Source organism: Oncorhynchus nerka, linkage group LG4 (assembly GCF_034236695.1).
Source record: "Oncorhynchus nerka isolate Pitt River linkage group LG4, Oner_Uvic_2.0, whole genome shotgun sequence".
In the NCBI taxonomy this organism is placed as follows: domain Eukaryota; kingdom Metazoa; phylum Chordata; class Actinopteri; order Salmoniformes; family Salmonidae; genus Oncorhynchus; species Oncorhynchus nerka.
The window spans coordinates 81537523-81551773 of record NC_088399.1 but is presented as its reverse complement, the minus strand read 5'-3'; the positions used below and the strand labels follow the sequence as shown (position 1 = coordinate 81551773).

Here is a 14251-nt window from a genome sequence, read left to right as displayed (position 1 = left end):
CTGGTTGCAACGAGACAGCCTAGGAAGGAGGTCAGAGTCCTGGGTGATGCAGGACAACAACCTCTCCCTCTATGTGGTCAACAAAAAGGAGATGATTGTGGACTACAGGAAAAAGAGGAACGAGCATGCCACCATTTTCAAAACAAACAAACCTGCAGTTTGAGCAGGTTGAGAGGTTCGAGTTCCAGGTGTTCACATCACCAACAAACTAACATGGTCCACACACCAAGACAGCCATGAGGCACGACAAAACCTATTCCCCCTCAGGAGGCTGAAAAGATTTGGCATGGGTCCTCAGTTCTTCAAAAGGTTCTACAGCTGCACCATCGAGAGCATCCTGACTGTTTACATCACTGCCTGGTATGGCAACTGCTTGGCCTCCAACCGCAAGACACTACAGAGGGTAATGCGAATGGCCAAGTATATCACTGGGGCTAAGCTGGGTAGCCATTTGGACCTCTATGTTCAGGCTTATGGCTTGTCAGAGGAAGGCCCTAAAATTTAAAGACTCCAGCCACCTTAGTCATAGACTGCTCTCTGCTACCGCACTGAGTGCTACTGGAGCAGCAGTCTATGACTAAGGTGGCTGGAGCTTCTACCCACAAGCCATAAGACTCCTGAACATCTAGTCAAATGGTCTGGAGGCTATTTACATTGCCCTCCCCCTTCCCCTCTCCACACCACTGCCACTCTCTATTGTCATCTATTCATAGTCACTTTAATAACTCTACCTACATGTACTGTCACGACTTCCGCCGAAGTCGTTGCCTCTCCTTGTTCGGGTGGCGTTCGGCGGTCGACGTCACCGGTCTTCTAGCCATCACCGCTCCACCTTTCATTTTCCATTTGTTTTGTCTTGTTGTCCTCCACCTGGTTCACATTCCCCCATCAGACTAAATGTATATTACCCTCTGATTCCCCCCCTGTCTGTGTGTCAATTGTTCTTTGTGTAGGGTGTTATGCTACAGGCTGGCTCGCGCCAGGTTTGTTTCAAACCTAGGTTTGTTTGTTTTGTTTAATCCAGTTCATGTTACCGTGGTTGTGCTTTGTGCTGCCTCTCCTGTGCCTTTGGGCCAAGGTGTATATTAATGTTCTCCTGTTATCACCCATCTCTGCTCTCCTGCGCCTGACTTCCCGGCAACCAGTCACTCACCCCGTTACATGTACATACTACCTCATCTAACTGGAACCCCCCTGTATATATTGTTATTTTTTACAGCTGCTCTTTAATAACTTGTTACTTTTATCTCTTTTTGTTATCTGTATTTTTTTGAATCTGCACTGTTGGTTAGGGGCTCGTATGTGCCGAATAAAATTTTATTTTATTTACTAGCTTTTTCCCTCTCTCTCTTTCAATTTCTCTCTCTCTCTCCCCCTTTCAGTTTCTCTCTCTCCCTCCCCCTTTCAGTTTATCTCTCTCTCTCTCCCCATTTCTCCCTCTTTCAGTTTATCTCTCTCTCCCCCCATTTCTCCCTCTTTCAGTTTATCCCTCTCTCTCCCCATTTTCTATCACTTTCAGTTTCTCTCTCTCCCTCCCCCTTTCAGTTTATCTCTCTCTCTCTCCCATTTCTCCCTCTTTCAGTTTATCCCTCTCTCTCCCCATTTCTCCCTCTTTCAGTTTCTCTCTCTCCCTCCCTTTCAGTTTATCTCTCTCTCTCTCCCCATTTCTCCTCTTTTCAGTTTATCCCTCTCTTCCCCCTTTCAGTTTATCTCTCTCCCCCCATTTCTCCCTCTTTCAGTTTCTCTCTCTCCCTCCCCTTTCAGTTTATCTCTCTCTCTCTCCCCATTTCTCCCTCTTTCAGTTTATCTCTCTCTCCCCCATTTCTCCCTCTTTCAGTTTATCTCTCTCTCTCCCCATTTCTCCCTCTTTCAGTTTATCTCTCTCTCTCCCCATTTCTCCCTCTTTCAGTTTCTCTCTCTCCCTCCCCCTTTCAGTTTATCTCTCTCTCCCCATTTCTCCCTCTTTCAGTTTCTCTCTCTGCTTCTGTCTCCTTTGTATATTTCCCTTTCTCTGTCAGCTGTTTCTCCATCAGCTGTGATGGGGTTGCTGTGTGTGTTTGTGTATCCATGTCAATCCTGTTGAAGTGTGACATGTCCTATTCTCCACACAAATTAACTGCATCGCTAAAGAACAACGCTGGCGCTAATGCTAATAACCACGACTGTGATAGAAAAGGGAGGAGGTTCATGACTAATAACCACGACTGTGATAGAAAAGGGAGGAGGCTCATGACTAATAACCACGACTGTGATAGAAAAGGGAGGAGGCTCACTGTGATAGAAAAGGGAGGAGGCTCATGACTAATAACCATGACTGTGATAGAAAAGGGAGGAGGCTCATGACTAATAACCACGACTGTGATAGAAAAGGGAGGAGGCTCATGACTAATAACCACGACTGTGATAGAAAAGGGAGGAGGCTCATGACTAATAACCATGACTGTGAATAAAAAAGGGAGGGAGGCTCATGACTAATAACCAACACTGTGATAGAAAAGGCTCAGACTGTGATAGAAAAAGGGAGGCTCATGACTAATAACCACGACTGTGATAGAAAAGGGAGGAGGCTCATGACTAATAACCACGACTGTGATAGAAAAGGGAGGAGGCTCATGACTAATAACCACGACTGTGATAGAAAAGGGAGGAGGCTCATGACTAATAACCACGACTGTGATAGAAAAGGGAGGGAGGCTCATGACTAATAACCACGACTGTGATAGAAAAGGGAGGAGGCTCATGACTAATAACCACGACTGTGATAGAAAAGGGAGGAGGCTCATGACTAATAACCACGACTGTGATAGAAAAGGGAGGATAGAAAAGGGAGGGAGGATCATGACTAATATCCGTGATAGGCTGTGGTGTGTGTGTGTGTATGAGTGCGTGTGTGCATGTGTGCGTGTGTGCGTGCGTGTGTGTGTGCGTGTGTGCGTGCGTGTGTGTCAGCTTTGTGTCAGCAGTGTATCTGGCCGCTGTAACAATTGATGTGAGCCCGGACGTGCTTTATTGTAGCGCAGTCAGTAACCTTTTTCAGCTGCTGACCCAGAACACAGGCACTGGGTGGGCGGTGTGCGTGAGGATGTCAAACATGTACCCCTGAGTCCTTAGACAGGGAGGTGACAGCTAGGGCAGGAGGGAATGAGAGGAGGTCCTCTAGGGCAGGAGGGAATGAGAGGAGGAGGTCCTCTAGGGCAGGATGGAATGAGAGGAGGAGGTCCTCTAGGGCAGGAGGGAATGAGAGGAGGAGGTCCTCTATGGCAGGATGGAATGAGAGGAGGAGGTGTCGGCTAGGGAAGGATGGAATGAGAGGAGGAGGTCCTCTAGGGCAGGAGGGAATGAGAGGAGGAGGTCCTCTAGGGCAGGATGGAATGAGAGGAGGAGGTCCTCTAGGGCAGGAGGGAATGAGAGGAGGAGGTCCTCTAGGGCAGGAGGGAATGAGAGGAGGAGGTCCTCTAGGGCAGGATGGAATGAGAGGAGGTGTCGGCTAGGGCAGGATGGAATGAGAGGAGGTCCTCTAGGGCAGGAGGGAATGAGAGGAGGAGGTCCTCTAGGGCAGGAGGGAATGAGAGGAGGAGGTCCTCTAGGGCAGGATGGAATGAGAGGAGGAGGTCCTCTAGGGCAGGAGGGAATGAGAGGAGGAGGTCCTCTAGGGCAGGATGGAATGAGAGGAGGAGGTGTCGGCTAGGGCAGGATGGAATGAGAGGATTAGGTGTCGGCTAGGGCAGGATGGAATGAGAGGAGGAGGTGTCGGCTAGGGCAGGATGGAATGAGAGGAGGAGGTGTCGGCTAGGGCAGGATGGAATGAGAGGAGGAGGTGTCGGCTAGGGCAGGATGGAATGAGAGGAGGAGGTGTCGGCTGGGGCAGGATGGAATGAGAGGAGGAGGTGTCGGCTGGGGCAGGATGAAATGAGAGGAGGAGGTGTCGGCTGGGGCAGGATGGAGCGAGGGAATGAGAGGAGGAGGTGTCGGCTGGGGCAGGATGGAATGAGAGGAGGAGGTGTCGGCTAGGGCAGGATGGAATGAGAAGAGGAGGTGTCGGCTAGGGCAGGATGGAATGAGAGGAGGAGGTGTCGGCTAGGGCAGGATGGAATGAGAGGAGGAGGTGTCGGGTAGGGCAGGATGGAGCGAGGGAATGAGAGGAGGAGGTGTCGGCTAGAGCAGGATGGAATGAGAGGAGGAGGTGTCGGCTGGGGCAGGATGGAATGAGAGGAGGTGGTGTCGGCTAGGGCAGGATGGAATGAGAGGAGGAGGTGTCGGCTAGGGCAGGATGGAGCGAGGGAACTAGAGGAGGAGGTGTCGGCTAGGGCAGGATGGAATGAGAGGAGGAGGTGTCGGCTAGGGCAGGATGGAATGAGATGGAATGAGAGTAGGAGGTGTCGGGTAGGGCAGGATGGAGCGAGGGAATGAGAGGAGGAGGTGTCGGCTAGGGCAGGATGGAATGAGAGGAGGAGGTCCTCTAGGGCAGGATGGAATGAGAGGAGGAGGTCCTCTAGGGCAGGATGGAATGAGAGTAGGAGGTCCTCTAGGGCAGGAGGGAATGAGAGGAGGAGGTGTCGGCTAGGGCAGGATGGAATGAGAGGAGGAGGTCCTCTAGGGCAGGAGGGAATGAGAGGAGGAGGTCCTCTAGGGCATGAGGGAATGAGAGGAGGAGGTCCTCTAGGGCAGGATGGAATGAGAGGGGGAGGTGTCGGCTAGGGCAGGATGGAATGAGAGGAGGAGGTGTCGGCTAGGGCAGGATGGAATGAGAGGAGGAGGTGTCGGCTAGGGCAGGATGGAATGAGAGGAGGAGGTGTCGGCTAGGGCAGGATGGAATGAGAGGAGGAGGTGTCGGCTAGGGCAGGATGGAATGAGAGGAGGAGGTGTCGGCTGGGGCAGGATGGAATGAGAGGAGGAGGTGTCGGCTGGGGCAGGATGAAATGAGAGGAGGAGGTGTCGGCTGGGGCAGGATGGAGCGAGGGAATGAGAGGAGGAGGTGTCGGCTGGGGCAGGATGGAATGAGAGGAGGAGGTGTCGGCTAGGGCAGGATGGAATGAGAAGAGGAGGTGTCGGCTAGGGCAGGATGGAATGAGAGGAGGAGGTGTCGGCTAGGGCAGGATGGAATGAGAGGAGGAGGTGTCGGGTAGGGCAGGATGGAGCGAGGGAATGAGAGGAGGAGGTGTCGGCTAGGGCAGGATGGAATGAGAGGAGGAGGTGTCGGCTAGGGCAGGATGGAATGAGAGGAGGAGGTGTCGGCTGGAATGGCAGGATGGAATGAGAGGAGGTGGTGTCGGCTAGGGCAGGATGGAATGAGAGGAGGAGGTGTCGGCTAGGGCAGGATGGAGCTAGAGGAGGAGGTGTCGGCTAGGGCAGGATGGAATGAGAGGAGGAGGTGTCGGCTAGGGCAGGATGGAATGGAGGATGAGGATGGAATGGAGGAGGTGTCGGGTAGGGCAGGATGGAGCGAGGGAATGAGAGGAGGAGGTGTCGGCTAGGGCAGGATGGAATGAGAGGAGGAGGTCCTCTAGGGCAGGATGGAATGAGAGGAGGAGGTCCTCTAGGGCAGGATGGAATGAGAGGAGGAGGTCCTCTAGGGCAGGAGGGAATGAGAGGAGGAGGTGTCGGCTAGGGCAGGATGGAATGAGAGGAGGAGGTCCTCTAGGGCAGGAGGGAATGAGAGGAGGAGGTCCTCTAGGGCAGGATGGAATGAGAGGAGGAGGTCCTCTAGGGCAGGAGGGAATGAGAGGAGGAGGTGTCGGCTAGGGCAGGATGGAATGAGAGGAGGAGGTCCTCTAGGGCAGGAGGGAATGAGAGGAGGAGGTGTCGGCTAGGGCAGGATGGAATGAGAGGAGGAGGTCCTCTAGGGCAGGAGGGAATGAGAGGAGGAGGTCCTCTAGGGCAGGAGGGAATGAGAGGAGGAAGTCCTCTAGGGCAGGATGGAATGAGAGGAGGAGGTGTCGGCTAGGGCAGGATGGAATGAGAGGAGGAGGTGTCGGCTAGGGCAGGATGGAATGAGAGGAGGAGGTGTCGGCTAGGGCAGGATGGAATGAGAGGAGGAGGTGTCGGCTAGGGCAGGATGGAATGAGAGGAGGAGGTGTCGGCTGGGGCAGGATGGAATGAGAGGAGGAGGTGTCGGCTGGGGCAGGATGAAATGAGAGGAGGAGGTGTCGGCTGGGGCAGGATGGAGCGAGGGAATGAGAGGAGGAGGTGTCGGCTTGGGCAGGATGGAATGAGAGGAGGAGGTGTCGGCTGGGGCAGGATGGAATGAGAGGAGGTGGTGTCGGCTAGGGAAGGATGGAATGAGAGGAGGAGGTGTCGGCTAGGGCAGGATGGAGCGAGGGAACTAGAGGAGGAGGTGTCGGCTAGGGCAGGATGGAATGAGAGGAGGAGGTGTCGGCTAGGGCAGGATGGAATGAGAGGAGGAGGTGTCGGCTAGGGCAGGATGGAATGAGAGGAGGAGGTGTCGGGTAGGGCAGGATGGAGCGAGGGAATGAGAGGAGGAGGTGTCGGCTAGGGCAGGATGGAATGAGAGGAGGAGGTCCTCTAGGGCAGGATGGAATGAGAGGAGGAGGTCCTCTAGGGCAGGATGGAATGAGAGAAGGAGGTCCTCTAGGGCAGGAGGGAATGAGAGGAGGAGGTGTCGGCTAGGGCAGGATGGAATGAGAGGAGGAGGTCCTCTAGGGCAGGATGGAATGAGAGGAGGAGGTCCTCTAGGGCAGGAGGGAATGAGAGGAGGAGGTGTCGGCTAGGGCAGGATGGAATGAGAGGAGGAGGTCCTCTAGGGCAGGAGGGAATGAGAGGAGGAGGTGTCGGCTAGGGCAGGATGGAATGAGAGGAGGAGGTCCTCTAGGGCAGGAGGGAATGAGAGGAGGAGGTCCTCTAGGGCAGGATGGAATGAGAGGAGGAGGTCCTCTAGGGCAGGAGGGAATGAGAGGAGGAGGTCCTCTAGGGCAGGATGGAATGAGAGGAGGAGGTCCTCTAGGGCAGGAGGGAATGAGAGGAGGAGGTGTCGGCTGGGGCAGGATGGAATGAGAGGAGGAGGTGTCGGCTAGGGCAGGATGGAATGAGAGGAGGAGGTGTCGGCTAGGGCAGGATGGAATGAGAGGAGGAGGTGTCGGCTAGGGCAGGATGGAATGAGAGGAGGAGGTGTCGGGTAGGGCAGGATGGAGCGAGGGAATGAGAGGAGGAGGTGTCGGCTAGGGCAGGATGGAATGAGAGGAGGAGGTGTTGGCTGGGGCAGGATGGAATGAGAGGAGGTGGTGTCGGCTAGGGCAGGATGGAATGAGAGGAGGAGGTGTCGGCTGGGGCAGGATGGAGCGGAACTGGAGGAGGAGGTGTTGGCTAGGGCAGGATGGAATGAGAGGAGGAGGTGTCGGCTAGGGCAGGATGGAATGAGAGGAGGAGGTGTCGGGTAGGGCAGGATGGAATGAGAGGAGGAGGTGTCGGCTAGGGCAGGATGGAATGAGAGGAGGAGGTGTCGGCTGGGGCAGGATGGAATTAGAGGAGGAGGTGTCGGCTGGGGCAGGATGGAATTAGAGGAGGAGGTGTCGGCTGGGGCAGGATGGAATGAGAGGAGGAGGTGTCAGCTGGGGCAGGATGGAGCGAGGGAATGAGAGGAGGAGGTGTCGGCTGGGGCAGGATGGAGCGAGGGAATGAGAGGAGGAGGAGGAGTGAAGGAGTGTGGCAACAGGATAATATACAGACAAAAACTGAAAAAGCCACCATGAGTGAGACATACATAAAAAACAAACAAACACACACACGCATTGTCACGTATCCCACATTTCCAAAACACACTGTAAAAACCAGGGAGAGATAGAGAAAAATATGTGAAAATTGAGAAAAAAATGTTACTGTAAAATATATTGAGAGAAAGAAAGAGATGGAGAGGGAGAATAAATGTAAGTCCCAGTCTTAATTAGTTAGTAGACAGCCAATAAAAGCTCTGGCAGTAATGGTAGAATGAGAGCCAGGTGGAAGGAGGGAGGACTAGGAGGCCAGGAAGACCATATTCTGTCCTTAAGTAGCCAGGATGTTTTAATAGTCATATTGAGAGCAGAATAGAGTTATGGTCCTGTAAGCTATGCTGGGGTGAGACGGACAGGTCTTGATGTGGCCAACTTTACACTGTCTTTAAAACTGTTACAACACAACGACTAGCACTATGCACCAGACACACAGACAGACGACTAGCACTACGCACCAGACACACAGACAGTCGACTAGCATTACACACCAGACACACAGGCAGACGACTAGCACTATGCACCAGACACACAGATAGACGACTAGCACTACGCACCAGACACACAGACAGACGACTAGCACGATGCACCAGACACACAGACAGACGACTAGCACTACGCACCAGACACACAGACAGACGACTAGCACTACGCACCAGACACACAGACAGACGACTAGCACTACGCACCAGACACACAGACAGACGACTAGCACCACGCACCAGACACACAGACAGACGACTAGCACTATGCACCAGACACACAGACAGACGACTAGCACTATGCACCAGACACACAGACAGACGACTAGCACTACGCACCAGACACACAGATAGACGACTAGCACTACGCACCAGACACACAGACAGACGACTAGCACTACGCACCAGACACACAGACAGACGACTAGCACTACGCACCAGACACACAGACAGACGACTAGCACTACGCACCAGACACACAGACAGACGACTAGCACTACGCACCAGACACACAGACAGACGACTAGCACCACGCACCAGACACACAGACAGACGACTAGCACTATGCACCAGACACACAGACAGACGACTAGCACTATGCACCAGACACACAGACAGACGACTAGCACTATGCACCAGACACACAGACAACTGGTACTATGCACCAGACACACAGACAGTCGACAGAGTACACCCACTCTCAAGGCTTAGGCCCTAGCAGTCACCTTTTCACTTTCTTTCCCCTTCTGTTATATTTCTGTAATATGGAGGTGTGTTGGTTAACCTGATGATGTCACGCATAGTACTGATATTACTGATGTCTTACATAGTACTCACTCAGTCACCTGGCGTTCTACACTCTCACACAGATGTCCTGTAGTTATTGGTCCTTCTTTCTAGTACTCTCTTCATCCCTTGCCTCTGGAGGCAGATTGCTGTTGAATGGGACGGGGGAAGGGGTCATGCGTGTGTGTGGACATTTGTGTGTGTCAGCAAGGTTTATGGCCCCATGTGCCCTTTAACCACTTTTCTTCTATGATGGAGAGATGATGAAGTACAGGAGGGATAAACGTCAATACTGCATTAGGCAATATTACCCAGTCCTCCACCTAACCAGCCATTAACACTGAGAGATGGAGAAGAGAGAGACAGGACCTTGGGTTTAACATAGCTCACCAGCTCTCTCTCTCTTTCTATCACGATAAAGACGTGATGTTCTTTACACAGTGTGCCACTGTCTACTCTCTGTTTAGGGCCAAATAGCATTCTAGTTTGCTCTGTTTATTTGTTAATTATTTCCAATGTGTCAAGTAATTATCTTTATATTTTCTCATGATTTGGTTGGGTCTAATTGTGTTGTTGTCCTTTACCTCTCTCTATCTCTACATCTCTCTCTACCTCTACCTATCACTTCATTGGCATGGGAAACATGTGTTAACATTTTATTTTTTTTACCTTTATTTAACTAGGCAACTCAGTTAAGAACAAATTCTTATTTTCAATGACGGCCTAGGAACAGTGGGTTAACTGCCTGTTCAGGGGCAGAACAACAGATTTGTACCTTGTCAGCTCGGGGGTTTGAACTTGCAACCTTCCGGTTACTAGTCCAACACTCTAATCACTAGGCTACCTGCCGCCCCTACATTGCCAAAGCAAGGGAAGTAGATAATATACAAAAGTGAAATAAACAATCAAATGAACAGTAAACATTCCACTCACAGAAGTTCCAAAAGAATAAAGACATACAAATGTTGTGTTATGTACAGTTGAAGTTGGACGTTTACATACACTTAGGTTGGAGTCATTAAAACTTGTTTTTCAACCACTCCACAAATGTCTTGTTAACAATCTATAATTTTGGCAAGTCGGTTAGGACATCTACTTTGTGGAGTTACACTAAGTTGACTGTGCCTTTAAACAGCTTGGAAAATTCCAGAAAATTATGTAATGGCTTTAGAAGCTTCTGATAGGCTAATTTACATAATTTGAGTCAACTGGAGGTGTACCTGTGAATGTATTTCAAGCCCTACCTTCAAACTCAGTGCCTCTTTGCTTGACATCATGAATCAAAAGAAATCAGCCAAGACTTCAGAAAAAAATTGTAGACCTCCACAAGTCTAGTTCATCCTTGGGAGCAATTTCCAAATGCCTGAAGGTACCACATTCATCTGTACAAGCAATAGTACGCAAGTATAAACACCATGGGACCATGCAGCCGTCATACCGCTCAGGAAGGAGATGCGTTCTGTCTCCTAGAGATGAACGTACTTTGGTGCGAGAAGTGCGAATCAATCCCAGAACAACAGCAAAGGACCTTGTGAAGATGCTGGAGGAAACCGGTACAAAAGTATCTATATCCACAGTAAAACGAGTCCTAGATCGACATAACCTGAAAGGCCGCTCAGCAAGTAAGAAGCCACTGCTCCAAAACCGCCATAAAAAAGCCAGACTACGGTCTGCAACTGCACATGGGGACAAAGATCGTACTTTTTGGAGAAATGTCCTCTGGTCTGATGAAACAAAAATACAACTGTTAGGCCATAATGACCATCGTTATGTTTGGAGGAAAAAGGGGGAGGCTTGCAAGCCGAAGAACACCATCCCAACCGTGAAGCACAGGGGTGACAGCATCATGTTGTGGGGGTGCTTTGCTGCAGGAGGGACTGGTGCACTTCACAAAATAGATGGCTTCATGAGGGAGGAAAATTATGTGGATATATCGAAACATCAGTCAGGAAGTTACAGCTTGGTCACAAATGGGTCTTCCAAATGAACAATGACCCCAAGCCGTCTTCCAAAGTTGTGGCAAAATAGCTTAAGGACAACAAAGTCAAGGTATTGGAGTGGCCATCACAAAGCCCTGTCCTATTGAAATTTTTGGGCAGAACTGAAAAAGCATGTGCGAGCAAGGAGGCCTACAAACCTGACTCAGTTACACCAGCTCTGTCAGGAGGAATGGGCCAAAATTCGCCCAACTTATTGTGGGAAGCTTGTGGAAGGCTACCTGAAAGGTTTGACCCAAGTTAAACCATTTTAAAGGCAATGCTACCAAATACTAATTGAGTGTATGTAAACTTCTGACCCACTGGGAATGTGATGAAAAAGTAAAAACTGAAATAAATCACTCTCTACTATTATTCTGACATTTCACATTCTTAAAATAAAGTGGTGATCGTAACTGACCGGGAAGACAGGGAATTTTTACTAGGATTCAATGTCAGGGATTGTGACAAACTGAGTTTAAATGTATTTGGCTAAGGTGTATGTAAACTTCCGACTTCAACTGTTTCGCTACCTCCCTTTTTCGATACCTCTATCGCTTCTTCTCTCTAGCTTTCTCTACCTCTCTCTGTCTCTATCTACACCTGTCTATTTTTCCCTACCATTCTCTTACCTCTCTAGTCTTTCACACCTCCCTCACCTTTACTTCTCTCTCTCTCCATCTTTTCCCTCCCTTTCTCTTCAACTAACCTCTCCTCTGTTCCAGGTTGGGTCTGGACCCTAAACTGCTGGCCCAGATCCTGAACATGTCATCAGGCAGGTGTTGGTCCAGTGACTCGTATAACCCAGTACCAGGTGTCATGGAGGGAGTCCTCTCTGATAACAACTACCAGAGATGCTTTGGGACCACGCTCATGGCCAAGGTCTCTCCTTCTTTCTCTCTCAAGTTTGTTTAGCTTACTTCTCTTTATTTTAATCTCTCTTTTCATCTCACTCTTCCCTTCTGAACTCTCTCTCTCTTACTTGTTTACTGTGGTTGTGTGTATCTGCAGCCACATTCCCCACCCCAGTACCCCCAGCCACATCCCCCACCCCAGTACCCTCAGCCACATCCCCCACCCCGGTACCCCCAGCCACATGCCCCACCCCAGTACCCCCAGCCACATCCCCCACCCCAGTACCCCCAGCCACATCCCCCACCCCATTACCCTCAGCCACATCCCCCACCCCAGTACCCCCAGCCACATCCCCCACCCCAGTACCCAAGCTACTCCCCCAGTACCCTCAGCCACATCCCCCACCCCAGTACCCCCAGCCACATTCCCCACCCCAGTACCCCCAGCCACATCCCCCACCCCAGTACCCCCAGCCACATCCCCCAGTAACCCCCAGCCACATCCCCTACCCCAGTACCCCAGCCACATCCCCCACCCCATTACCCTCAACCACATCCCCCACCCCAGTACCACCAGCCACATACCCCACCCCAGTACCCTCAGCCACATCCCCTACCCCAGTACCCCAGCCACATCCCCACCCCAGTACCCCCAGCCACATCCCCCACCCCAGTACCCTCAGCCACATCCCCCACCCCAGTACCCTCAGCCACATCCCCCACCCCAGTACCCCAGCCACACTGCTACTCCCCCAGTACCCCAGCCACACTGCTACTCCCCCAGTACCCCCAGCCACACTGCTACTCCCCAGTACCCCCAGCCACACTGCTACTCCCCAGTACCCCCAGCCACATCCTCCACCCCAGTACCCCCAGCCACACTCCTACTCCCCAGTACCCCAGCCACACTCCTACTCCCCAGTACCCCAGCCACACTGCTGCTCCCCCAGTACCCCCAGCCACACTCCTACTCCCCCAGTACCCCCAGCCACACTGCTGCTCCCCCAGTACCCCCAGCCACACTGCTGCTCCCAGTACCCCCAGCCACACTGCTGCTCCCCCAGTACCCCCAGCCACACTCCTACTCCCCAGTACCCCCAGCCACACTCCTACTCCCCCAGTACCCCAGCCACACTCCTACTCCCCCAGTACCCCCAGCCACACTGCTGCTCCCCAGTACCCCCAGCCACACTCCTACTCCCCAGTACCCCCAGCCACACTGCTGCTCCCCAGTACCCCCAGCCACACTGCTGCTCCTCCAGTACCCCAGCCACACTCCTACTCCCCAGTACCCCCAGCCACACTGCTGCTCCCCCAGTACTCCCAGCCACATCCCCACTCCCCCAGTACCCCCAGCCACATCCCCCACCCCAGTACCCCAGCTACTCCCCCAGTATCCCCAGCCACATCCCCCACCCCAGTACCCCAGCTACTCCCCAGTACCCCCAGCCACACTCCTACTCTCCCAGTACCCCCAGCGACATCCCCCATCCCAGTACTCCCAGCTACATCCCCCATCCCAGTACTCCCAGCTACATCCCCCACCCCAGTACCCCAGCTACTCCCCCAGTACCCCCAGCTACACTCCCACTCCCCCAGTACCCCAGATACACTCCTACTCCCCCAGTACCCCCAGCCACACCTTTACTCCCCCAGTACCCCCAGCCCCATCCCTACTCCCCCAGTACCCTCAGCCACACCCTACTCCCCCAGTACCCTCAGCCACACCCCTACTCCCCCAGTACCCTCAGCCACACCTTTACTCCCCAGTACCCCCAGTACCCCCAGCCCCATCCCTACTCCCCCAGTACCCTCAGCCACACCCCTACTCCCCAGTACCCTCAGCCACACCTTTACTCCCCCAGTACCCCCAGCCCCATCCCTACTCCCCCAGTACCCTCAGCCACACCCCTACTCCCCCAGTACCCTCAGCCACACATTTACTCCCCCAGTACCCTCAGCCACAACCCTACTCCACCAGTACCCCCAGCCACACCCCTAATCCCCCAGTACCTACAACTCTAAACTGATCTTGGATCAGTGTCTAAGTTCATTTTACTCTCCCTCTGTCCCACCTTGGCTGAGGAGAGGGTGGGTATCAGATGGGCCCGAGAAATTGAATATAGAATTTAACAGCTGATCCAGGGTCAGGTATGATTTCATCCCCCTAATGATTAAGGTTAGGACTGGGGGTAGATGCTTGGGTCCTAGATCTGTGGTTAGAAGACCCCATGGAGCTCAAGACAAATTGTTTTTCCAGCCCACTTTACGACCGATGATCCTGCCTCTGTCAGAAACAAGCAAAAATGCAGCAGGAGTCCTCAATGGTTTAGTCTGGGTGAACGACGATAGATATATTTGAGCAGCAGGAGTCCTCCATGGTTTAGTCTGGGTGAACGACGATAGATATATTTGAGCAGCAGGAGTCC

At 52.6% G+C, this 14251-nt stretch overlaps 1 protein-coding gene across 1 annotated transcript in view; it reads left to right on the top strand.

The window, feature by feature from the left end:
* The window catches only part of LOC135571539 (uncharacterized), a 61104-nt gene extending 47257 nt beyond the window's left edge, over positions 1-13847 (top strand). The window contains exons 2-4 of the mRNA XM_065018143.1: positions 11694-11873; positions 11980-13420; positions 13479-13847. Of these exons, the coding sequence (XP_064874215.1) occupies positions 11694-11873; positions 11980-13420; positions 13479-13847 (1990 nt within the window). The remainder of the gene's footprint in view (positions 1-11693; positions 11874-11979; positions 13421-13478) is intronic.
* The last annotated feature ends 404 nt before the right edge of the window (positions 13848-14251 follow it).